This window comes from Triturus cristatus, chromosome 1_1, assembly GCF_964204655.1.
Source record: "Triturus cristatus chromosome 1_1, aTriCri1.1, whole genome shotgun sequence".
NCBI lineage: Eukaryota > Metazoa > Chordata > Amphibia > Caudata > Salamandridae > Triturus > Triturus cristatus.
The window spans coordinates 89,200,697-89,226,813 of record NC_140579.1 but is presented as its reverse complement, the minus strand read 5'-3'; the positions used below and the strand labels follow the sequence as shown (position 1 = coordinate 89,226,813).

General features: G+C 47.9%; 1 protein-coding gene across 4 annotated transcripts in view; it reads left to right on the top strand.

The window, feature by feature from the left end:
- The window catches only part of LOC146869566 (epidermal growth factor-like protein 8), a 168,909-nt gene that overhangs the window by 125,943 nt on the left and 16,849 nt on the right, over positions 1 to 26,117 (top strand). For all 4 annotated transcript variants that reach the window (XM_085606241.1, XM_085606232.1, XM_085606213.1 and 1 more), the window contains 6 exons: positions 10,286 to 10,405; positions 12,426 to 12,538; positions 15,645 to 15,740; positions 16,118 to 16,282; positions 19,528 to 19,604; positions 22,890 to 23,052. In XM_085606241.1, coding sequence (XP_085462367.1) covers positions 10,286 to 10,405; positions 12,426 to 12,538; positions 15,645 to 15,740; positions 16,118 to 16,282; positions 19,528 to 19,604; positions 22,890 to 23,052 — 734 coding nt within the window. The remainder of the gene's footprint in view (positions 1 to 10,285; positions 10,406 to 12,425; positions 12,539 to 15,644; positions 15,741 to 16,117; positions 16,283 to 19,527; positions 19,605 to 22,889; positions 23,053 to 26,117) is intronic.

Sequence of the window (26,117 nt, the reverse complement as noted above, 5' to 3'; positions counted from 1 at the left end):
TTTTTCCAATTGCATTTGCTACAAATGTTACTCATTTTATTTCTTGTTCTTGAGAATTACTACCCAAATTCTGTTTGCCAAATAAAATCATCACTAATAAGTTCATTTTGGATAAAGTTTCTCTTGACAAACACTGAGCCATTTGTAATTGCTGTTTATACAGAGCTCTGCTTCTAGTTCCCTGGCTTGCTCTCCTTGTGGAATATTGTTCATGTATTTGCTTATCTTTCGGTGTGCTGTCATAACTTTCCAAACTGCATTTGGAGGTAATGCCCATATTGTATTGTACTGTGTTGGAAACAGTGCTCTATATCCAGCCTACAGCATTGATCCAGTTTAGTAGACGAGGATCCACCGACAGAGGGTTCTGCAGTGTATCCACCCTGACCCCAATGCACACCATCCCTTCAGCCTGTGACTGTGGTGTAGCTGGAGGAGAGACCACCATCTCTGGCTGATGATCCGCAGGTTCCTGGCTCCATGTTCTGCTGTCGTTCCTGGGCTCTTCACCCTTCAAGTCTGTGTTATTGCACACAGCATCTTTGAACTTTTATTCCCACTTTGCTGATCACTCTAAGGTCTCATAAGTCCTTCCTTGTGTCCTCACTCTCTCCAGGGCATCATCTCTTCTAGAAAGTGTTAGGGCAGCCACTGTAGGGTCTCAGATGCAGCAGTATGGAACACCTCTAACACAGTCTCACATGGCGGCGATGGGTCCGCCTTAGACACAGCTTCTCGTGGCACACACGCCTCTGGCGCGACTTCTCTGCAGCACAATTTGCCTTGCGGACAACTTCCGTCTAACACATCTCCCTTGGTGACGACTACTGACCGCGTTCCCTTTTGGAACAGCTCTTTGTGGTGAGACTGGTGCCCACAAACCTCAGGTCACGCAGATTTCTCTCCCAATCTTCCTTCGGCTGGCAGAGCCACAGAGCATCGGGGGTCAAGCAGCTCTGGTGCTATGGACAGCCACACCTCTGCAGCGCTGGCAGGCGTTTCCCCTCTCTCAGCAGCAGGTTGGCATCAAGGCACGACAGGTCAGAGGAACAGCAGCTTCCATCAAGGCAAGACTTCAGGTGATGTCCTCTCACCTTTGGGAGGCTGGCGGTACGTCAGATACCAACAATGGTTACCACACGGAGCACTCCCTTTCTTGGTTAACCCCTTCCCCGCTCATGACGGAACCACTCCGTCATGAGCCACGGTTGCGCTGTGCTCATGACGGAGTGGTTCCGTCATGCTGTGGCAGTTGACCGCCGCTCCGCCCACGCGGCGCTAATTCCCCGCCTGTGCGGGCGATTAGCGCAGTGGGCGGAGTCGTGACGGAACCACTCCGTCATGAGCACAGCTCAACCGTGGCTCGTGACGGAGCGGTTCCGTCACGAGCACAGCGCCACCGCGCTGCCCCCAAACCCCCCCCAGCGCCGCGGCGGAATTCCTGCCGCGGCGAAGGGGTTAAAGAGAACTTGGAACTTCCATGATAAGCGGGTCAGTGGCTCCCAATTTTATATAGGTGAAGCAGACGAGGGATGTGGATTCGCTGCAATTTTAGAACTGGTTTGGGTCGGGGTTTTACTACTGAATATCGACAGCAACAATAATGAGATACAAGAATATCAAGAGACAAAATACCGAAAGGTATGTGCTTACAGAGTATTATAGATTTACTATTCTTAACTCCACGTCTACGTACCTTGCATATATAAGTACCATGTGCGTGCATATATGTTGATTTAGGTATAGAAAATATAGACTCGCTTATGTGTCAGTATATTTTTGGGATAGTTTGCCCTCGATATTCCATCCCACCAATATTGTGGGTTCGATATTCAGGTTGCACACCTGGTCGGTTCTCTTTTCATGTGTGCTCTCCAGACACAACCTTTATGCAGAGTGATGCTCCCTACATCAAGGTCACCTCCAGCCTGGAGGACCCACAACAGAGGATCCAAGGGGTGTGAGATGTGTGTATCCATCTCAACAACCGCACTGGCAGTGAACTGGAAAGAGACAAACGTCTGCCAATTTCAAGGGGACCATTCATCCTCTGAGCAACAGACACTGTAGTCACAACCTTCACACACCACCAAGACAGACAGACACACACAAATCAAAAACCAGGACACCAGATACTCATAGGTGGGCACTTAGGCACTCAGGGAACACAACATCACACCATGAAGGGGACAGTCACAACCCAACTCTGCGGTTTTCAGTTGGTGACAGAAGGGCCCGCTTTGTATTAGCTGGGAGCAAAGTCAACCCCTCTCTACTTTCTTCTCAAACCTCTCCCCCAGTTAATAATACCAAGATCAGACCCACTTCATGTTTCAGGATAGGATAAAGGGATAACTCTGGGCTTACAGCAGGATGAATACAACTGCGATGCACCTCAGACCAAAGGGCCCTGAACCTAGTTTTGTTTTTTAACACTTTTGACAGTGTGACCTTTTGTACGCAAGAGGATGCTCAGAGGATGGGGATCTGTGTGCAGGGTGGGGACATCACATGCGAGGAAAGTCGTTTTTTTTTAATTATAACTGCAAACATAAGCCCTGGCTAAATATATTCAAGCCCCTCCCACACCAAAGAAGGCTGCAACTAGAATGCAACCTAGGGCCATGCTTGGGTCTTAGCAGCCATCCTCAGGTCATAGCAGCTATCCACTAAGAGCAACCACCAGCCTACTGGGGAAATGTCACAGTAGCAGAATGGCCCCTCTGGCCGTGACCGCGTCTGCTTTCCAAAAAAGGTGGTGGATTTTACAGCTTTAGAACCCCAACTAAATTTAATTTATAGTCAACCGAAAGATTTTTCCTGCATATATTTATTATTGAAATGAGGACGGTTTGGAATACCTTCAGAGACTGCTCATCATTTTCTATCATTTCATGAATTCATTATTTTCATTTTACAAGCCAGTGGAATTCTGGATTGTGAGCACTTAAAACAAACATAGCTTTTTCAGTACTACGTCTGTTTACTTGTCCTAACAGATGCTAGGAGGGACCTAAATCTGGATGCAAAACGCTTAGTTCTAAAGTTGCTTGACGAATGGAATGGGAGTTTTGTCGCTGAGAGGCACTGCCTCTGTACAGCAAGCCTTCCTGACACAATACCTGCTAGAAGTCTCGTAGGGATGACTGCAGCGCTGTGGAGGTCATGCCCAGATTAGACCATTTCTGGGCTCCTTTGCCCATTAAGCCATGTCAAGTGCGTCTTTGAACAGAAGCGTCTTAAGCTGTTTCCTGAATAGGAGGAGTGCCGGCTCCTTACACAGATACTCGGGCAGTTGATTCCAAAGTTGTGGGAGATGGTTGGAGAATGCTCGACCTCCGTTGGATGAAGTTTTGTAGCCTGGAGTGGCCAGGCGGCAGGTCTCGGACGAGCGTTATGTGCGACTCGGAACATAGGTTTGCAGGCGTTCTTTAATATAGGCCGGGGCTTTTCTGTGGATTGCCTTGTGGGCGATACAGAGGCCCTTAAATCTAGCTCTCTGTTTGATTGAAAGCCAGTGCAGTTTGCGGAGCAGTGGGGAAGCGTGGGCCCGTCTTGGCAACCTAAAGATCAGTCTAGCTGCGTCATTCAGCACCAGCTGTAATTTATTAGTCAACTTCTGAGGGAGTCTATGTATAGGGCGTTGCCGTAATCCAATCTGGATACAATCGTGGCTGATACGATCATTTGCAGCAAGGCAGTTGAAAGGAAGGGGACAAGTTTTCGCAATTGTCTCATAAGCCCTATGCATGTTCCGACCACTGGGGTGACTTGGTTGGCCATGGAGAGCTTTGAGTCGAAGTTCCCTCGGAAGTGCAGCGATGGACAGAGGAGTCATCCAACCATGTTTCAGTGAGTGCTAGGATGTCTATGTCTCCAGGACCTGGCCTGGCAGTTCGGACTGAACTGTTCCCATTGGGCACAGGGTCAAGACTGATTTGCATATGGCTGGGTCCAAACTGGAATGGCATGGTGAGCAAAAAAACGATGGATTTAGGCCCAGATCTCTGTACTGGGGTGAATGTATGACATTGTTCTGCATTCTGTCCATCAATAGTTCTTTTTGCATTAGTCACCCCGAGTGGGACGGGTATGCTCAGACGTCAGTCCCATGCTCTCCATGCCACTGGAATCCGGCTATCCTGGCTGAAGAGGGGTGAAACCCCGAAACCGGTCCTAGGATGCTTGTTTCCAGTCCAGGGAGGACCTGGCCTGGCAGTTCGGACTGAACTGTTCCCATTGGGCACAGGGTCAAGACTGATTTGCATATGGCTGGGTCCAAACTGGAATGGCATGGTGAGCAAAGCAACAATGGATTTAGGCCCAGATCTCTGTACTGGGGTGAATGTATGACATTGTTCTGCATTCTGTCCATCAATAGTTCTTTTTGATTTTTATGCCCAGGCTTTTTACAGCATGTACTAGTGTGGGGGTGGCACCCAGCTCTTGGGGCCAGAAACGATCGATCCAGGGGTTGTCTTTCATGGGGATGACAAGTACTTCTGTTTTATCAGAGTTGATTTTCAATGAGTTGGCAATCATCCAGGCAACCGTGAATCTCAGGAGTTTTTGAGCCACATCCTGGGCATAGCTGGAATTATCAATCTGGAGGATGAACTGGGTGTCATCCGCGTAGTTAAAGACGCGGCAGTCCATGTGGGCAAGGGCTGTCACCAAAGGCTGAAGATAGATGTTAAAGAGGAGCGGGGACAGTGCGGAGCCTTGCGGGACGTCGCAGGTGAGGGTACCTCTATCTGATACCCGCTCCCCTAGCTGGATCCTCTGGGACCGCTCTGTCAGGAAGGAGGCTAGCCACTGGTGTGCCGTCCCATGAATGCCCAGCTTTCGTGCTGTGGTGGGCTCTAAACCCAGCTTGTCGCTTCTGGAGCAGTTGGTTATCCTCCAGGAATAGTGAGAGTGTTTTGAGAACATGTTGTTCTATCACTTTCGACAAGAAAGGGAGCTGGGAGATGGGCCTATAGTTCTTAAGGTTCGCGGCATCAGCCCCAGGTTTCTTTAGGAGGGGGGTGACCCTGGCTTCCTTCAGGTTGGAGGGTAAGTGGCCATTCTCCAAGGAATTATTCAGTTGGGCAAGGAGCTGTTTTTCCAGGTCGGGGAGGGCAATTCGGAAAATTCTTGGGGGACACGGGTCTGCGGGGGAGCCTCATTTGGTGCAGTTCATCAGTTGAGTCAGTAACGTAGCATCCAGCGTAGGAAAGGTGGAGAGTTGCTTGTCGGAAGGGGGGCGGGGCCTGATCCTGGGTTAGTTGCCCTTGATTGGTGGGGGTATTGTTAATCTCGGAGATGATGTCCCTGGCCTTTTGGAGGAAGTAAGTCAGGAATGTGTTGCAGTCTAGGGGTGCGGCTGCAGATTTCACCTCCGATTTTTAGCTGAGTTCTTTTAGTATTCTGAAGGACCCTTTCTGCTTATTAGGTGCCGCAGTGATTCTAGCCTCATAGTACTCAGCCTTCCTGACAGTGATAGATTGTTTATAGGCGGTAAGCATGGTTGTATAGGCTGTCAGTTCTGCTGGGTCATATGCTTTCTGCCACCTCCTCTCCGCGTGGCCGAGGCTTTGTTTCAGTGCCCTCAGTGTCTCGTTAAACCAGGGGTCCCCCTTCCCTTCATCTCTCACTCTGTCACTTCGCTCCGGTGCTATTTTATCTATCGCACAGCGTAGGGTGTTTGTCAGGGCTTCACTATCCTGGTCGAGATTTCCAGGTTTGAGGTTCGGGGGGGGTTCTTTGTAGGGCTTGTACTAGGTTTCCTACTTCTATTTTTTTCCCGCATCGCACCTTTCTCCACTCTGGGGGAGGTTGAGAAAATTGGCCCTCCATTGGAACCCAGCAGCTTAGTAGTGCGTGTTCCGACCATGCACAGGGGCTGATGGCTGTTAGCCTAGCCCCTGGGTGCGAGGTCCAGACGAGATACAGGATGTGCCCTTTTGAGTGTGTTGGTGCCTCCACCAGTTGGTGGAGCCCCATTGTGCACATTCCTGTCTCAAACTGTCTGGGGGGCGGCTCCTTTGGAGTTTTATCCAAGTGCTAAATAAAATCACCCGCCACCAGAAGTCGTTTGTAAGGTGAGCATAGGTTTGTGATTACCTCCGCAAACAGATTGTTGAAGCTGGGGGTTGACAGTCGGGCGGTATACTACCAGCAGTAGTAGACAGGATGATTTTAGTGAGATTTAAACCCCTAGTATATCTGCGTTGTCCATGTTCTCTGCTACTACTTTGGTGGCTGCTAACCGTTTGTTAAACAGAATAGCTACACCCCCACCCCGCGTCTTTCCTTCTCTGTTTTGCCAGAAGGCTTCGAAGTTCCCCGGAAGTGCAGCGATGATGTCTGGAACAGAGGAGTCATCCAACCATGTTTCAGTGAGTGCTAGGATGTCTATGTCTCCATCCTGGAGGACAGAATAGACTTCTAGGTGGTGCTTCTGTAGGGAGCGCGTATTGAGGACTGCTACTTTCAAACCTAGTGGGTTACTAGGTATGGTGATGGTTTGGGGGGCTGTGCGCGAGGTGATAGAACCTCCCGCCTCATTTCTTCTCAGCAAATTTTCAGCGCTCAGCTTCTCTACTGCCTCTATATTAAGGGCGTGGCTACATGAGGCTATAGTCTGCAATTCTGCCATTGTGTAAGTCTGAGTTTGACCAGGGGTTCTGGCCCCTGGCCCCGGTCGGTCGTGGACAGGCTGCACGTCCGCTCCAGCATGGATTTTGAGCTACTCCCCTTCCACCCACCAACCAATCAGCTCTGCATGGCAGCAGCTGTTACCCCCCCTGGGCACTAGGCCGCTGTAGCAGAGCATGTGAGAAAGTGGTTCCTAAATAGGTACAAGATGTACAGAGTCCACAGTCCCCAGAGGTTTGGCAGAGGCTAAAGTTAGATATAACCTTACTCTCTGAAGTGGTAGCTTGGTCGAGCAGTAAGGCAGTATCAGAGGACAGTGTAAAGCATTTGTTGCACACACTCAGCCAGCAAATGGTCTCACACACTCAATACCTGAACTCTAGGCCAATGGTTTATATATATAAAAAATATATGCTTGTTTTATTTTAGAACCATCTATAGGTATTAAAATATACTTTCTCAGAATGAGATGCTTTATATAAATACTTTTGCAATATGCAATTGACTTTTGTAGAAAGTTACAAGTGGTTGCAATAGGCAACACAATTTTAAACACAATAATGCATTGAGTTCAATGGAAGTTTTAAGTTATTTGAAACAGATTACTTTTAGGATTACTTTTGGGATTCCAGGACTGGATCCTAGATTCAGTCCTGGGTCAGTACTTAGAATCAAGTGATAAAAGTCGACTTAATTACTGTGATGATTTTTAGACAATATTTTGCTATTTTAAAAGTTGACACAAAATATTTCATAGAAAACAGTCAATGATTCCCTATGGAAGAAAATTCAAGTTGCAGGTATAGTATGTTCTCATTACTTTTGTAATCCAGTACTGGGTACCTAGACTCAGTACTGGGACCTTTATCCAAAACAGGTAAGCAATTACGTTTTCAGAAGTTATACGATTTTTAAAGAATATTTAAAGTTTGACAGAAGAAATTTCACAGAAAAACAGTCAATGATTTCCTATGGGAGAAAATTGGGTTACTGGTAAGTACAGTTGTAAATATTTTTCAGAGTCAGTGCTGGGTACCAAGATCCAGCACTGGGAGTTCACCTAATAGCAGGTGAGTATTTTCGTTTTCGTTATCGGCTGATTTTTGGTGACTATTTTAAGATTTGAAAAGTCCACACTTCGAAGAAATTTCAGGAAAAAGCCAGTCAATGTTACCCTATGAAGAAAAGTGAGTTATCTGTTTAAAGTACTCGACTGGCAGAGTTAAGGTTCTGGGCATAGACTCAGGGGTCTCCCAGGGTCAGGTAGGTACAGTTGGTTCACCCTCAGCTGCACAAGAGCGGCCGGGTGCAGAGAGAGTTAGGTCCAATGTTATCCTACGAGAGGTAGGGGGGCCTTGGTTGGTGGCTGCTAACTAGCAGGCCACGCGGCTGTGGGAGCTGGGCTCCTGGTCACTTACTCAGGGCAAGTGGGGAAGTAGATAGGTGTAGAGGTTGCACTGCCAGGGCTGGGTGCAGGGTGCTTTTGAGCCTTCGGGCGCTCAATTGATTTCAATGGGAAATCTCCGGTTTAGAAAAAGACTGCAAGCTCGGGGACGAAGATTCTTCAGGTGCCACCACCACTTTGAGAGTTAAGTTGGGTAGTTGGAGGATAGGTAGGTACCCCCGGGATCGGGCACAGGAGGCTGCGGGGCGCCGGGTGCAGGGGTGCCTTTTGGTGTCGGGAAATCTTACCCTCTGTTGATCGCGGTTGGGGGGGCACCTGGTTCTGAGGCTGCAGGCCTCAGGAGTGTCGAGGGAGGTCCTTGGGTGCCGGACTCGGGGTCACAGTCGCCGGGGGGACGTCCTTGTGGTCTTTGTTCACTCCGGCACAGGCCAGGCTTGGCTGGTGCAGAGTGTGCTGGGTTCGCGGTTCTGGACTGCTGCCAGGGATTAGAAGTAGATTTTGAGTAGAGCCTCTACTCATGGGAGTCCCAGGGGTTTAGAGTCAAAAGGTAGCCAGGTCCTCCGGGGTTTGTAAGGTTGCTGGCCACAAGAGATGCCGGGTTGGAGCAGGAGCAGGTTCGAGGGTCGACAGGCCGGTAGGGCTGGGGGCCAAAGCAGTTGGTGTCTTCCTCTTCTTAGCAGCTGCAGGGCAGGTCTTCTTTCTTCTAGCTCTTCTTCGGATTTTGGAATCTGGAATCTGGGGAAGGAAGGTTCAGGGTGCCCCTAAATACTAGATTTAGGGGCGTTATAGGTAGGTGAAGGGCAGGGACCAATTGGTCCCTGTCCTGGGGTGGGTACACGCCCTATCCTGCCTCTCTCCTGTGGGAGGGGGGCAGTAGCCTAGTCCTGATAGGGTAGGGCTCCCCATCTTCAAGACCGCGGGAGCCCGGAGATGTGCTTCACCTCGCCTCCCCCACCTGAGGGGTGGGGTTGGAAGGCTGGCACATTCCCTGTCCTTATTTGGGGTTTCCGGACAGGCTTCCCTCCAGAGTGGGGGGTTGCAGTGGCCTGGGGAAGCTCACCGAGGCAGCATGCCTTTGAAGCTTCCCCCTGCCCATCCTGGGGGAGGAGATTTAGCAGCTCGCCCAGGATGTGCATTGTTGCAGGCCCAGGAGAGCAGGGGCTCTCCACCCAGTGGTCCAGCAACATGTCTGCTGTGTGGCAGCCTAGGCAGCCTCAGAGCAGACGTGGATTGTAGGTTAGGTTTTAGGGGGCATCTCTAAGATGCCCTCTGGGGTGCTTGGTACATTAAATCCCACACTGGCATCAGTGTGGGTTTAATGTGCTGAGAAGTTTGATACCAAACTTCTCAGTCTTCAGTGTTGACATTATGTTGCTGTGGAGTTCGTGTTTGACGAGCTCTCAGCACCATGTACTCTTAAATGGCAGCACTGCACTTACAGTGCCCAGGGATGGACCTGGGTACTGTAGGGGCACAGGGCTCCTGCTCCTGTGCCCACACCATTGGCATAGGGCACCCAGCTAGCTGATGTATGCCATGGCAGTGTAGGTGATGCACATGGCACACAGGGATGTGTGCCATGTCGAATCTTTATTTTGTCTTGCACCCAGACACCCAGCCTGCAAGGGCAGTGTGTGTGTGTAAGGGTACAGGGCCTCTAAGGGTGGCACAATGAGTGCTGCAGCCCTTAGAGGCCTTCCCTGGTCGCAAGGCCCTGGGTACCTAGGATACCATTTACCAGGGGCTGACATGTGGCCAGGGTTTGCCAATTTGGGTTTTGTGTTTTTAGGGAAGGAACATAGGCCCTGGGCACCTGATTGGCAGGTGTCCAGGGTACACTCAGTCAAAGTACATTCAGCAATTCAGCAAAAAGTGGGGGCATACCATGCAAGAAAGATGGCACTTTCTCACAGAGCGGAAGTGCGATGCCCTAGGCGGTAATATCGGTGGGGAGAAGTAGCGCAAATTATTGTCTCTTCAAAGTGCAAAATCTATTTAAAACAATAAAACCAGTTTCACAATCAATTTTTAAAAGGTGCCGCACAATGTTAAAACCAATTCCCCTGCTCCTGATACACCCCCGAGATTTTAGCAGTGGGAATATCGAATTTCAGATAAAAACAATTCAATTATAACATTTTAAAAGCAAACATATGCATGCATTGAGACCGCAATCAGACTGTGCTTGTTTGTGCCTTGTGTGAGTAACTGCACCTTCTGTATTGTTCTTTTTACCCACAGAGCAGTATGCTCAAAGCAGACATATAAAGTGCCGCTCTTCTACAATGAATCCTTCATTCAGCCCGTGTATCGACCCTACATCACCACCTGCAAAGGGCACCAGATCTGCAGCCTGTACAGGTAAAGTGAGGCTTGGGAACTGGAGGGAGTCCGGGAAGAGAACCAGCGGTCCTGCTGAGGCCCTAAAGAATGAAGAGAGCGGTAGGTCTAAGTGGAATTTCAATTACAGCAGAGTAATCGAAGTAATTTCATTAACTCCGCTTTACTCTTTCAATCAATCAATCAAACATTTGTAAAGCACGCTACTCATCCGTGAGAGTCTCAAGGTGCTGGGGGGTGTGGGGGAGGAGCAGCTACTGATCAAACAGCCAGGGATTGAGGAGTCTCCTAAAGGTCAGCAGGTCCTGAGTCTGTCGTAGGTGGAAGGGGAAGGAGTTCCATGTCTTGGCGGCGAGGTGGGAGAAGGATCTGCCGCCAGTGGTTGTTCGGTGGATGCGTGGAACAGTGGCGAGGCTGAGGTCAGCGGAGCAGAGCTGGCGGTTGGGGGTGTAGAAGGTGAGTCACTTGTTGAGGTATCCTGGTCCTGCATTGTGAAGTGCTTTGTGAGCGTGGGTGAGGAGCTTGAAGGTGATCCTCTTGTTGACAGATAGCCAGTGCAGGTCCTTCAGGTGTGGCTGTGGCGGGGGATGTCGAGGATGAGGCGTGCGGAGGAGTTTTGTATGCGTTGGGAGTCTCTTCTGGAGTTTGGCCGTGGTTCCCGCGTAGATGGCGTTGCCGTAGTCCAGCCTACTCTTTGACATGGAATTACCGATAATAACACGATTACACAGGCTTGCGTAATTAAGAGTCATTTGGGGGAAATATCCTACTGCAAGAGCACATTTAGCGAGCGTGAGCAGCTGCTCATGATCACTATTTGTTTTCTGCTGCATTTAGCGCTATTTCTTAGCACAAAATGCATCCCCGCATCCATTTTGGACACAAAGGTGCATCTTAGCTAAAAAAATATTGCTGAACGCTGGGAGTAACTTGGGGGGAATTATACCCCAAGTGCACATATAGGGAGCGCAAGCGACTGCTCGCTATTCAAGATCTGTTGCATTTAATGCTATTTCTTAGTGTAAAAAAGCATCCTTGCGAGAGGGCATTTTTGCAGTAATAAAATAGCGCTAAATGCAGGATTGCTATTCTCGCGTAATACTGTGTAATCCCTCAGACATTTTGGGTGATTTTGTGTGATTACGCTACACAGAATTACATGAGTTACGCCCACACCCAGAGAGGGGGCTGCATGAAACTTCAGTACACGGACAGTGTAACCTGATCTAATTTATTACTTCATGCATACAATCAAAGAATGAATGAATGTATTGGGAATTTGTGTAGTACCCCATGCTTCAGTAAGCCTTTGTTTGTGGGCCTACCAGTGTTGGCGATTATTATACAGCCTAGTTAAGATGGCAAAGTGACTTGGATATGGAGTTTTAAACTTAATGTAAGATACAATCGTCTGTTTTGGAAAAATGGCCCAAAATACTTTTATGTATGTATTTTTATAAATGTGTTTTAAAGCATTCTGATTGCATGATGGGGATGGTAGGAGGGCCTTTTATTATTTTCTTCGTGATCAATGTCCTACATTTAGGTCATTCATAATGGCCGCCACTGGAATATTACAAGTACCCGGCGTGCCATTTTCAAGCTTGTCTGGAGACTATTCTTGTCTTCTCACTGACTCTTCTCCACACCCACCACCTCTAACCCCGTCACATCTTCCACCGCTATCCACACATATTCTAGGACACGTATATTCAATAGTGAAGTTGGTCTTTGACTGGGGAACAGTGCAGGACTGGAGAAAAGCCATGGGAAAGTGGGGAGGTGTTTATTTTTGGGGGTCGTTGCCCGCTGGGGACACCGATCTCTCCACATGGTAATAATAGATTCTAAAACAGCCCATTTGTAACCCCCATGGCTGAAAGAGAGTCAAGAATGAATCAATTTGATATTTGACTCAGACAAGTGGAGCAGCCATTGTATTTTTATGATGTAATAGTTGTTTCAGGGGATTCGCATTATTATTTTTTTAGCCTAAACCAAGCCTTTTTATTGAGGGCCAGTCAACATTTTTTGTTTCCAGGACAGCCTACAAAGTGTCTTTCCGCCAGGTGAAGAAGGAAGTGCTGCAGACCAGCTACATCTGCTGCCCGGGGTGGCAGAAAAAGCACCCCAGCGCCACCAGCTGTGACGAAGGTGAGTTCTCATGAGGGCTGGAGGGCACTGAATATGGAGGGTTGAAGTACAAAGAGGGCGAGATGGGTTGGGTAGGGAGAGCGGAAGGCGGTAGAGGCTAGAAGAGATGGTGGCGACAGGAAGTAATAAAAGGACAACAAAAGAGGAATGACAAATGTTAGACATCGGGTCTCTGGCTGGCAGAGGTATGCACCCTGTCCAAGCAGGAACCACAATTCTAGTCAGGGTAAGTCAACTCAAACCTAAATTATCCTGTGCTCACCCTCTGGTAGCTTGGCACAGAGCAGGCAGGCTTAATTTAGAAGGCAATGTGTAAAGTATTTGTGCAATAACTCATACAACAAAACAGTAAATCCACACAACTGTTTAGAAAAATAGAGAATGTTTATCTGAGTAAAACAAGACTAAAGCAATAAAAAATCCATCAAGTAGAAGTCTAGATATTTAATTTTGTAGAAATAAATGCAATGAAGCTCTTAGAAGAAGGTAATGCTAAAAAGGTTACTTCAGGTCGCGTGGGACTGGTGCAAATCCAAAATTCAGGCTGACCGCGATGAAGTGCAGTCTGGCTACGGGGACCAACTTGGGCCCGCTGAACACAGTACCTTGGATCCTGGGGCACAGTCTACACAGCGAGGATTTGCGATGTCTGGATCAGTTCCAAGAGGCTGTGCGGCGAGCCTTTGCGAGGCTTCGCGTGATCCAGCGTCCTTTCCGAGAGCTGTCAGCTGTGTGGAGAGGCTTCGCATTGTTTCACAATTTGGCAGAAACTCAGCTGCTGAATCCACTTCAGAGGCCCAGAACTTGGAAGGGGCACCTCAGGCAAGGGTAGGACTCATAGAAGGCAGAGTGCAGCTGCACAAGCAGAACTGCAGGAAGTCTTTTGTGTCCCTGAGACTTCAGAAACAGGAGGCAAGCAAACAAGCCCTTGAAGATCATTTGGAGGGAAGGCAGAGTCCAGCTCTGCTTCCAGCAGGGTCAGGGAGCAGCAGTAGTAGGGCAACAAGCAGGAAAGCAGTTCCAGAAAAGCAGTCCTTCTAGAAAAGTAGTCCAGCTGAGTATGTTGAGCAGCACCGCAGTACACTGACAGAGGTTCCACTCAAGATCCAGAAGTGTCTGATTAGGGAGGGTCAGAGACCCAGTACTAAACCCTAATGTGCCTTTGATGTGTGGGTACTCCAAAGAGTGGTTTTGAAGTGCACGAGCACCCCATTTAAGCCAGTCCTGTCTGCCACCTTTTCTAAGGGGATTCCCAGCCATTTGTGTGGGGTTAGGTCATTACTCCTTCATGTCCCGTGTGAGCTCTCTTTAACTCCTGTTTGCCCAGGCTGGCCATCGGAATGAAGAGGGGTGTTCAACCATCAATGGCCTTCCTAGCTTTATGGCTGTCGGTGAGCTCTGCATGAATGAGATTTGTCATCCCATCCAGACGGGTATTGGAGCCAGGCTGGAGATCACATAGAGCAAAGCTAAGAGCAGAAAAATTCCAACTGTCTGAAAGTGGCATTTTTGCACCAGTAGTGTTAAATCCAACTTTACCAGCAAAGCGCATTTACCACGACTATTCCACCCATATCAACCATGATACAGCTACTCCCCTGGGATCTGGAATTACCACTTAGAAATACGGAGGGAATTCCAAATGCTAGTCTTGGAGGGAAGTAGGCCTGGCCGGAGATATGGTTAGGGGGCTACTTACGTGGGTGATACAATCAGTGCAGCGGGCATACTAGTAGCATTTAAGTTACAGGCCATGGGCACCTTCAGTGCATGTTACTAGGGACTTATAAGTAAATTAAATATGCCAATTGGGCACAGTCCAATGTTACCATGTTTTAGGGGAGAGAGCAGAAGCACTTTAGCACAAATTAGCAGCAGTAAAGTGCACAGAGTCCTACAGCAAGCAAAAATGGGTACAGAAAATGGTTGGAGGCAGGGGAAATAGTTGGGGGAAGATCCTCCCAAGGTTGTCAGGTCTAACAACAAACAACATTAAAGGATAAGGGAAGCTGAGGCAGAAGGGCTGTAGAAAAACGGGGTGATCTCACTATAGTGCCTCAGAAAGAACGGTGGGGCTGGAGTAGAGTCAGTCATGTGATGCAACACCATTTCAGACAAAGATCACCTTGGTCCACTCAGAGTAATTCTACATCCTGCAGATCACTTTGTGATTGGTCACAAGAAATTTGGCTTCATCACTCCTATCCTGCTAACCCTCCCGTGGCTTCTTATAGAGGCGAGAGCCCGATTTAAAACTGCTTGCACCACTCACAAAGCACTGCCCTCATCTTCGCCCATGTACCTAACTGAGAAACTGAAACGTTTGGGTGCCAAAATGGGGTAAAAAACACACAATGGCTTCTCCTTGAGCCTCCCACCTTCAATCTAGAGCGGTTCATGAATCAATCATTCTCCAGAAGCAATACAAATACTTGGAACTCCCTCTCTTCGACCCTCCACTTGACCATGTGCCATGCTAACTTCAAAATAGATCTTAAATTTCTCTTCGAAAGACACTTGGGTTCAATTCTTCTACTTACACTTGCTCTCCAATATATGCTTTAATTTGCCTGATGTGACATCTCAAAGTTTACCCCTGCACCACCTGTCAGGGAAGTCGAATACCTAATGTATTCTTGATCTGATTGTTTTGTAACAGTTCTTTAATAAAGCACCCTGATGCCCTGGGCCATGCCCACGCAAGATAAAATCACAAAAGTAAATCAATATGAAAGTATGGGGCTGCCCTTGTCTCTCACAGGGACACAGTTGACCAGCAGCTTTGTAGCACTGCATACCCATGCCTGCACCCTCCTGTGTCCTCCCCCTCCCCCCACCTGATGTGGGGAGGAGCCTAGGAGGTGGGGTGTGAGCAAATGGAAATGGATTCCCCCTCTATCCCAAATATACCTCAATTTCCGGGGTACTTTCTCTCTCCCAGAATGCAATACTTAATTCCTAGCCCCACAAACATTTCTTGAAACATCTGTGTACGCAGCTGTCCAGCACTTCATTCTCCCTGTCCTAACATTAACAAATGTCTCCCGCTTCGCCTTGTCTGGGGTAGCAGTGTAATGTGTGCTTGTCTTTTGGTGTTCTCATGCAGCGGTGTGCCGCAAACCATGCCAAAATGGAGGACTCTGCGCCAGACCCAACGTGTGCGAGTGCCGCCCAGGGTGGGGAGGGAAGTACTGCCATGTTGGTGAGTAGAACAACAAAATAATAAGAACAACATTTGCAATCATCCCCTTTTTCTATACTTCCCCCTAATATTCCCCTACTACCCATTCTCAATGCACCAGGCTCTTCTCGTGCCACCCGGCGGAATGCCTCATGCACTGGCAGATCAGGGCTGCTTTTAATAATTCATGATGGAAATTAATTTTGAATCATGAGCACAGGGCCCTTAAGAGCGTGGGGTCCAAGGTAAAGATTCTCAGCTGCCCATTACTTCTGACAGCCTTGCTCTCTCTCTCTTCCTCAGTCTCAGTCTCTGTCTCTCTCTCTCTCTCTCCCTCTTGTCCACCTCTACCCTCTCACATGTGTGTGTTTCTGATGGTCTCTATTCTGGTCTTTCAGATGTGGACGAGTGCCAGGCACGTGTGACGTTCTGTGCTCATCGCTGTGTGAATACGGTAGGCAGCTACAAGTGCGAGTGTCAACCTGGCTTCTCACTTGGATCAGATAGCAAATCCTGTGACAAACTGCCCACCACAACATTTCCCCCGCTGATGCCTGCTTCAGGTAAGCTCAGGGTGTATATAAATGTGTGGGGGGGTGGGTAAGCTGAGGGTGTGTTATGTTATACATTTTTGTAAAGCGCAAATATTTACCCAGAGGTGTCAAGGCTCTAGCTCAGTGAAAATAGAACAGAGCTCCCAATGATGGGTGCGACTTCTCAGAAGTGTTACTAGAGTGGTGGTTTCCTTACTTTACTTAGTAAACAGCCATGTTTTTAGTGCCTTTCTAAACATGAAGAGATTTGAACTGTTCCTGATGCGGGGGGGAGTGGGGGGGGGGGGTAGGAGGTTCTATTCCTTGGCAGTAGTATTTACAAAAGGTGTGTGTGTGTGTGGTGCAAGCTGGGTGGGTGTGTGCGGGTATGGTGTAAGCTGAGGTGCATTTGTGTGTGTGTGTAGTGCAAGATGAAGGTGTGTATGTATGTGGTGTAAACTGAGGGTGTGTGCGTAGTGTAAGCAGAGGCTGGTTATGTGTGTGGTGTAAACGGAAGGTCTGTGTGTGTTGTAAGATGAAGAGTGTGTGTGTGTGTGTGTGTAGTGTAAGATGAGGGGTGTGTGGTATAAGCTCAGATTGTATATGTGTGAGTTTAGTGTAAGCTTGGGTGTATATGTGTTGCTATGTGGTGTAAACTCAGGGTAAGTGTACACTGGTATCTATATATACACATATTCCATAGGAAAACTAAAGATGAAAGTGTGTTAAGTGTGGTAATCAAATTAAGAGCTCTCACACTGGATCGTCTTGAAAGGGGTTTATTGTATCAGAGATAAAATCCCATACCACAGTCATGCCAGGCACAGCTAGCAACTGAACTGCCTGGATCAAATAATGGTACTGACATGTGTCACCATAGAATGTGAGCATATCCTAAAGGAACCAACAGCTTCAGCCCGGCTGAAGCTGCCTGCCTATGTATATTATAACACAGCTCCCTCACCTAGGAAAAACTTATAAGATCAAGAAAAATCCAAACCAGCAACCACAACATCAGACACATACTGGACATGGAGGTCCAGCTGATGAATACAGAACACAAATCAATTACAGCAACCTCAACACAGCACACCCCTTAAAAGCAACCTCCAACACACCCTAACTACAAACATAGTCTCCTAAATAACATGGAGGCCTCCTCATCCTCACCTCTTTTTCACCATGTAGTCTTCCTATTGAACCATTTCCCCTTCTCAGAATTTCAGTTGTTTCCTGAGACCTGCCCTCTCCTTGATGGTTTATAAATTCATTGTCATTCATTAGTAACCAAGCAGAGCATCACCCGACTTCACTTCCACCCTACCCTGTCTTTGGCCCAGAGCAACTCTCCTGAAATGCCACGTTTTCCCATTGTCCAGCTTGACCCAATTGCCACCAACAGTCTTTACCCTGTAAAGCCCCCGAACTTGGTCAGTCTTTTACCAACTCCACCCGGCTTAACCTTGACCCAATAACCTACATGAATGAATGAATGAAGCATATTTATAGAGCGCACAGCTTCTCAGCAAGATTGTCCCGGCGCTAATAGTCTTGAACTAAGAGACTAGACCGTCACACCTAGCACTGGAAGAAGCAAGTTATCAGTAAGTGTTCTCAGAAAGGGGCCAGGCGGACCAGGGGACCTATAGATTAAGACCCCGGTCAGGCATTGAAGAGATGAAAGAGTACAACAGAAAACAAGACATTCTGCATCCTCAACATGGTCCATAGACATGGGGGAACAGTTAAACTCCTATTTAAACACAATGGCGACACTCCCCACCCCTTCCCCGTCAAACGGTCTTTCCTAAGCACCATCAAGTTATACATCCATGAAAAGTTTTTGCACGTTTCCTTTTGGGCACCCTCATTTGCTCATAGAGACACCATCACGCATCCAGGATGGAACCAGTTTGTTTTCTGGCTGCCTACCCCGCATCATCTCATATGGGACCTTTCCTGTACTTGTATTTACCATGGTGCAATATGCCCAAACCATGTCTTTGATAGCATCCTGCACTGACAACCCAGCATTACACGCTAGTTGCATTGTACCCGTTACCAATTTATTGACCCTCTCAACTAGTCCATTCCCTTGGGGATTGTACAATGAAGTACATGCAGGCCTTATATCAAGGGTATCCAAAAAACATTTAATCTCCTGCTAAGTAAGAGAGGGTATACTCTCTCTTCTAAACACTACACCTAAGACATCAATGGTTGAACTAATAGTAGTACACTTCATAAACACCACCTCCACCCATTTTGATTTTGCATCAACCAGCACAGCAATGACCTTCTCTCATTCGTTAAGGAATTAGAAAGCTCCGATAATGTCTAAACACAACTTCTCCCACACCTCAGTAGCTTCAGACCAATTCTGTTTCTCTTCCAAATTGCCTATACCCACTCTCAATCGCGTCTCAGAATCTGCACACATTTCTAACTTCTCTACCCACTCGTTCACTTGATTGTCCATGAGTGACCACCAAAATGTTTCTCTAACACTCTTTATGGTTAACATCTGACCACGGTGTCCCTCATGTGCTAGACTGACTAACCTAGGTCTGACTGCAGTAGGTGGCATGAATCTTTCCCCTCTCATCAGCAACCAATTATCATAAACCATTAGTTCATCCACCATCTTGAGGAATGGTTTTACCATGTCTTGAAAGGTACTCTTTCTCCTCACCATTCCTTTAATCAATTTTACAACACTTTGTAGGGTATCATCCTGCTCCATGGCCTGATCCAGTCCTCCTTAGAGACTGATCTTCCTAAGCCTTCTGTGGCATCATTTACACTGGTTACCACTTATTTTGCAGTGAACTCAGACTGTTCCGCAGCTTTGTCAGGCAATCTAGATAAACAATCAGCAACCTTATTCTTCCGTCCCGGCACATACTCCACCATACACTCATAATACTGCAATTCTACTGCTAATCTTGCCAACCTCCCTGAAGAATTTCTTATGCTTCCAGGTCCCAAAACTTTGAGTTGAGGTTTGTGATCTGTCCTCATCCTCTCTATCAACACTGAATACTCAAGAGTTCACCATCTATACCCACACCCTCCACTCATATGTTCACCCTCTCCAACTGTACCCATTGCCATGCAGTCTGGCACTCCTGTGTAGGAGTGAGTACACTCAATGAGTTCATTGTACGTCATACTGCTCCCTTTGCATCTGCTCAACTCAGAAGCGCCTGATCTGGAAACCTCTTCCTGGAAGCCTCACATTACACCCCGCTAACCTCCTCTTTGTTTTCTTTCAGAGCCATGGGACGCAGCCTCTGAACGACTCTCAAACGAGGTGCATGAGCTGAGGAGCAAAGTGAAGACCCTGGAGGAGGTAAGTGCCAGATTAGGACTTTTGGAATCTACCCTTGACTTGGGTCTAGAACAAGCACTGCTAATATAATAAGTTCTAGAGCAAATAGTATTTGCAGCGGGTTCAATTTGAGGGCTTGTAGTTATATCCGGTTCTAGAGCAGAAAATCATTGGAGCAGGTTTGAAATCAGTACGTCATTGGAATAGTGCTAGAACATGCTTTCTGTGAAAGAGTTCTATAAGAAAAACTGTCCTTGGAGAGGCGTTTAGATAATACTGTCCATGAAGTAGGTTCTGCAGCATAAACTATAGGCTGAGCAGGTTCCGGAGAATAAACTGCCCATTCAGTGGGTTTTAGAGCAAAACTCCTTGACTTTGGGGAAGGTTCTAGAACAGAGACTGATTGCTGAGTAGTCCTGTCTGTGAAGCAGGTTGTAGAGTGGAATCTGCACTCTGTGGAACAGAAAGGGCTATTGTAACGGGCTGCAGAGTCCTGTCCATAGAGAAGGATGTAGGGCAACCTATTCATTTAGCAGGTTCTGCAGCAGGCTGCGATGGTTTCAGTTTAACAGCAAACGTTCCATGGAAAGTGTTCTCGATTACGCGGTTCCTGAAGTAGGTTATAGAATACATCCTCCCTACAGCGAGGCACTAGCGCAGTCTAAAGGATACGGATCGTGCATGGGGTAGATATAGGGTCAGAGCTGTTCTGAAAACAGCAGGTGCCAGAGTGAGGTTATCCTTTAGATACACTCAAGAGCAGGCGCATCCATAATGAAGGTCCTAGAGCGGGAACCGTCCCCTACACTAGATACTCCTCGTCGCGTGCTCGTTAGCACTACATGTTCCTGCAGCAGCTTCTATAGCAGTTTCTTAAGTAGAGCTAGAGGGATCAAAATGAGAACCATAGTTGAAGCATGTTTATAGAGGAGACAAACCCTGGAGAAGATCACCGAAGAGTGATATCTTACTCAGGACTTGTGCAGGTTCTGAAAGAACCAGTTTCCCTAGTGCATCTTTTAACAAGCATCCTCGGTGGATGCTCTAGGTAGAAAAGTGCCTCTGGGCAAGATTCTATTGGTGAGTGTTAGCGACAATACAGGTTGTGAAATGAACAATGCTGTAGTTACTGGTTGTGGAGTCGGGAGTGTTACTGTTTCAAGTTCTGGAGTAGGCCGTGCTCTTTAGACAAGTGTCTAGAGTTGGCAGATCCATCGGCACAGCTTCTAAGGCATACATCTTTCCTGGTACAAGTACTAAAGTTAATAATGTCCCTCTTGATGATTCTAGACTGAGATGTCCCTTTGCTGGAGGTTTTGAATCAGATGATACCCAGAACCTGGTAGATCTAGATGGGTACAAGGAGACGCTAGAGCAAAAAAAGTCCTGCCTCATAGTCGAGCAAGTACCTTTCACAACTTATCAGTAAGAAGACCGACAATCTGGTCCTGGGTGCTCCAAACCACCTGACATTCCACAGAAGAACACCTCCAATAGCTACACTTGTGCAACACATCATTACTTCTCTTAGTTAAATGCCCATAATTATTGGATTCAAGATAGATTCTAACTTAAGGATGAAAACACAAGTTAAGCCCATTATCACCAACATATTGTCTCTTTGTTCCTCTCTTAAGAAGATTATACATTTTTTTTCAACTACTGGTGGAGTCGATAGTAAACCCCAGAATGACTCTGGTTAAAGCGCTGTTTCTTTTTCCCAACAGAGTGTAGTGGTCCAGAAACAAGTGCACCCTGGGACCTGGGGTCCTATGCTGGACCACCATTGGTGGTGACAAGCTTTTCAGTCTAGGAGCTATCTATGGCACTCCTTCGCATTGGACCTACAGCTAGAATGCTTTTTTCTATAGTTCAAGTGTGCCATTAAATGCCACCTCTTTGTTTAACTCTCCACCCTGCCAAAATAGTATGCTCTGAGTTCAACAACACCGAGGGACTTGCTCTGTATAAATATCCTCAACTCTGTCCTGCCTGTGAAGTTCCGAGATGCAGACTTACTGAATGTGCCCCCCTTCTCCACAATAGGTGCCCAAACACAACCCCTCACAGTCTGCCATCAAGCGGTGATGCACAAGTGTGACTCCTGGCTGCTCAGGGTCAAGTTGCCTGATCACAAGCAGATGGTGCCATTTTAGATCAGGGTTTAGACCATGTACTGCCCTCTACACAAGGTGTACAGTGTAGAAAGCTGTAGGCCACTGACCGGCACATGCTCCTGTAGGTCTGGCCTCCACAGATCCAAAAACTGCATCCACCCACATTTCAAGTTGAATTCAAAATGGAGTCCAGAAGAGCATCCATCAATAACACAGGCCCCGTATTATGATAAGAGTGCACCTTAAAACAGGTGTGTGGTCCGCAAACAGGGAAAGTGTGCTCAATTATGTTGAATGTGTTGACCTTAGAACAGCCACAAAACTTGTGCTGCCCTTGGGGCAGCTCATGCAAGTGAAATATGAAGCATCTGCTTCAAAGCCGATTAGTATATCACTGTGCAGGTGGCAACCCGCCTGCACTTTCAAAAGGGATTAGAGATCCCTTTGCAGGCGTGGGCTGTGAGTAACTGCATTCGCCTGCAAGAGGATGTCGAGTGGGCCATCGGAACACCTTAAACTCTTCGAGAAGGTTGCCATTAGGGTATGAACTGACCGTACGCCCTCCTGAGGGCATGTTTGCCTCTGCACCCACACCTGTAATATGGCATGTTTGCAAGGGCAAAGAGATTCTCTCATTTGATTGAGACCATGCCCCCATGCAAATGAGGAAACGCCCTCTTGAGATGCTGTTTGCGCTACATGTGCACTATCACTGTCAGTGTTACAGAATTCGAAAGGGACTAGTGAGGCATGCCAGCGAAGCCACAGATGCAGACAGAGGGAGATCAATTTTATGCTGACCACTGGTATCCTCTTGTCCCACTGGATGCCTCTCATGGAGACTTTTGGTGACCTGCTGAGGCCTCTCGTAGTGGCACTAGCTGACCTACTTACGCATATCGTACTTTCCTTTAGGAGTTCTAGATGCCTTTCATGGTGACCCTAGTAACCTCTTCACACCTTAAGGGTGACCTCCTTATCACCGTTCGTGCTGACACTTCTCTCATGATGACTCGGGGCAACGTCATCAGTCCTATCATAGTGACCCTTGGTGACCTGCCCGCCCCCCCATGTTGACCCTGGATCACCTCCTTACTTCCCCCTCAGGTTGGCCCCTTAACAACTCTCTGGACATCTCCCCTCTAATCCTTTCTGATCTTTTGATAGCTTCCTGCCTTTTCTTCTGCAGAGGATCGAGTGGACTGTCAGCACCTTCCAGAAGCTAGTGCCCATGAAGCTGGAGGACCTGAAGGCGGAGCACGTGGTGGAGCTGTGGGGACGGCTGCAGCAGCTGGACCAGGTGGAGTCCCTCAGCGACCAGCTCATGTACATGGAGGAGAAGATGGGCACCTGTGAGTATGAGGGCACTGCTGCTGGGTCAGGGGGAGAGGAAAGAACCTACTGGGCCTTCAACATGCAGCAGGGGAGGAGGGGTGTGAAGAGGACAGAGGGGTGTGAGGGCAAAGAGATGAGGGAGTGAGGAAGAGAGAGTGAAGCGAGGCGGGAGTGAAGGAGAGAGAGTGAGGAGAGGGAAAAATAGACGAGGGAGTGAAGAATAGACAGTGAGGAGAGGGCAAAGAGATGAGGGAGTGAGGAAGAGAGAGTGAGGAAAGGCAGAGAGAGGGGGGAGTGAAGAAGAGAGAGTGAGGACAGGCAGAGAGAGGCGGGAGTGAAGAAGTGAGAGTGAGGACAGGCAGAGAGAGGAGGGAATGAAGAAGAGAGAGTGAGGAGAGGCAGAGAGAGGAGGAAGTGAAGAAGAGAGAGTGAGGAGAGGCAGAGAGAGGAGGGAGTGAAGAAGAGAGAGTGAGGAAAGGCAGAGAGAAGAGGGAGTGAAGAAGAGAGAGTGAGGAAAGGCAGAGAGAAGAGGGAGTGAAGAAGAGAGAGCGAGGAGAGGCAGAGAGAAGAGGGAGTGAGGAAGAGAGAGTGAGGAGAGAGCAAAGAGGTGAGGGAGTGAGGAAGAGAGAGTGAGGAGAGGCTGAGAGGGGAGGGAGAGAGAGTGCTGAGAGGCAGAGAAAAAAGGGAGTGAAGAAGAGAGAGTGAGGAGAGGCAGAGAGATGAGGGAGTGAAGAAGAGAGGCAGAGAGAGGAGGGAGTAAAGAAGAGGGAATCAGGTGAAGGAAGGGATTGAAGAAGAGAGAACGGAGAGGAAACGAAGGGAATATAATGAAGGAGAGAGGAGGGAAGGGAGGTGAGAAAAGGAAGATGGGAATAAGGAAGGAGAGAGAAGGAGTGAACAGGGCTGAAAGTGGGAGGAGTAAAGGAGAAGTTTAGACGAGGGAATGGGCTGAAGGAGTGGACACCAGAGTCGGATTGGTAAGGCGGGCACTCGGGCAATGGCCGAGGGGCCGGGATCCATGGTCCCGCTGTGGGCTTCTTTTTTGGGCAGCCTGGGGTGGGGTGATTTGGCTGGTGTCTACGTTGTTTGGATGCAGCCAATGGGTCCCTGAGTGGCCTTTCTGCGGCAGATGGGCGTCCATTACCTCCCTTTTATCAACGGGCAGAGGTGTCACTCCCTTTCTCTCGCTGGGCCGGACCATTAATGTATGCAGATTGAGAGGGGGCAGGGGGCCTGAGCAAAAGTGGCCTCACTTGTTTTCAGGTGTGTTTCACCAGAGTGAATTAATCCATGCATTGTTTTGCGGAAAGGCGATTTTTTTTTTTTAAATGTTTTTATTGTTTTTTAATAAAACATCAAAACAACTCAGCAGATACATCTCAGTCAGCATCCATTCGTTACAAGTGACAAGATTTACAAATGATAAGGATACAAAATTAGCAAAATCACGATTCCCCTGCACGGCCCCGGTGGTTCTACCCCCCCGTACTAGATATCTCACAGGTCCCTTGATGAAGGGTGGACCTAGGAGAGCGAGCCCCTCGCCCTTGCCCTGTTTCAGATGTTGTCCAGTGCATCCCCATGTCTTGTAATAGCTAAGCCATGGCTGCCAAATTTTCACAAAGTTTCGCGGGCAACCCCTCGCTTTATATACAGTCTTTTCGGCTCCCATATACATATCCATACCACTCCGCCACTCCTTCAATGTGGGAAGCTCAGGTCTTCCCCAGTGCTTAGCTATATCCTGTTTAGCCACTATGAGACTAAGGTTACTAAGAAGAAGTTGGTACCTAGAAATGTCAACGTCTGTGTCAATATATTTAGTTCTTACACAATCCATGTCCAGTAACTATGTATTTGTTGACAGTCCCATAACATATGAATGAAGGAGCCTCTTGCTGCACTACATCGCAGACACTCTGGCGTTTCTGCCCTGCCCATCGCATGCAGTTTCGCCCGGTCGTAGGATACCCTGTGTAGGATTTTGAACTGAACCAGTCGCAGTCTGAGCTTATTCGCCACCTCTCTAGGGTGCATCAAGGCCCTCTCCCAGTCTATCAAAAGAGACACAATTGATGGACGGAATCTCCCAGTCTATATCTTCTAGTGTACCTTATAGGTCTTCCTACTTACCCCGGAGTGTCATTAGTCTGTCAGGCATATTATTTATTAGAGTTTTGTAGGTCCAGGAGACCACTTTCTCCTGTATCTCTTCCTGTAATAGCCGACCCTCTAACGGGGCATATTCCAGGAGATCTACAATATCAGGTTTCTGTGCCTACCAGGTGTGTCGGATTTGAACGTATTTATAGTGCTGTGTAGCCGTCAAGCTATATTTCGCTTGTAGGTCTGCTAACGTCATCAGTGTGTCCTGTCGTGTTATGTCTCCCAAGGTAGTGATGCCTATAACATCCCATCCTTTAAACCCCCTCAATTTTGCAAGTTCAGGTAACCGTCAACCCTCCCATAGGGGTGTGGCTCTATTTAGCCTTTTCTCCAATTGCATCACTCATTCGGCCTCCCTCCATGCCTCGATCGCTCTTTGTGTGTCTGGTAGTAGGCTTCTCGTTCCTTGGCCCCCATAGATGTAGTGGAGGTGTGAGCGTTTGTGAAATTGGAGTCTCTCTACGGCACATGTACCCATTCGTTGGTAACCACAAGGTGTGCCGCCCTATAGTATGCCCTGACATATGGTAAAGGCAGCTTGTCACGTTTTTGGAAATGTAGAGTCCCAAATATTTGAAGCCTCCCTCAGCCATCGGCAGACCCGCTGGTATAGACTGTGTGAGAAGTTGGCCTGGTATATGATGTTCACTAGTTAAAGTGACCACCTTGTACCATGCCAAGCAACCCTTATGGTGTGGTTGTAAGTCAACCTTTTCGGACTAGCTGCCCTAGTGGTAGCGTAGGCTAAGCAGTCTTTGAGGCTAAACTCGTGAAACGTGTTAAGCAAGCTGTTTTACCAAATGCAACCCCCTTTTATACCAATGAAAGGACACCACACAGATATATATTCAAAATATATATGTATTTATTTCTCAAAGTAACCCCTAGTCTCTTTATGAGCACAGGAGCACAAATC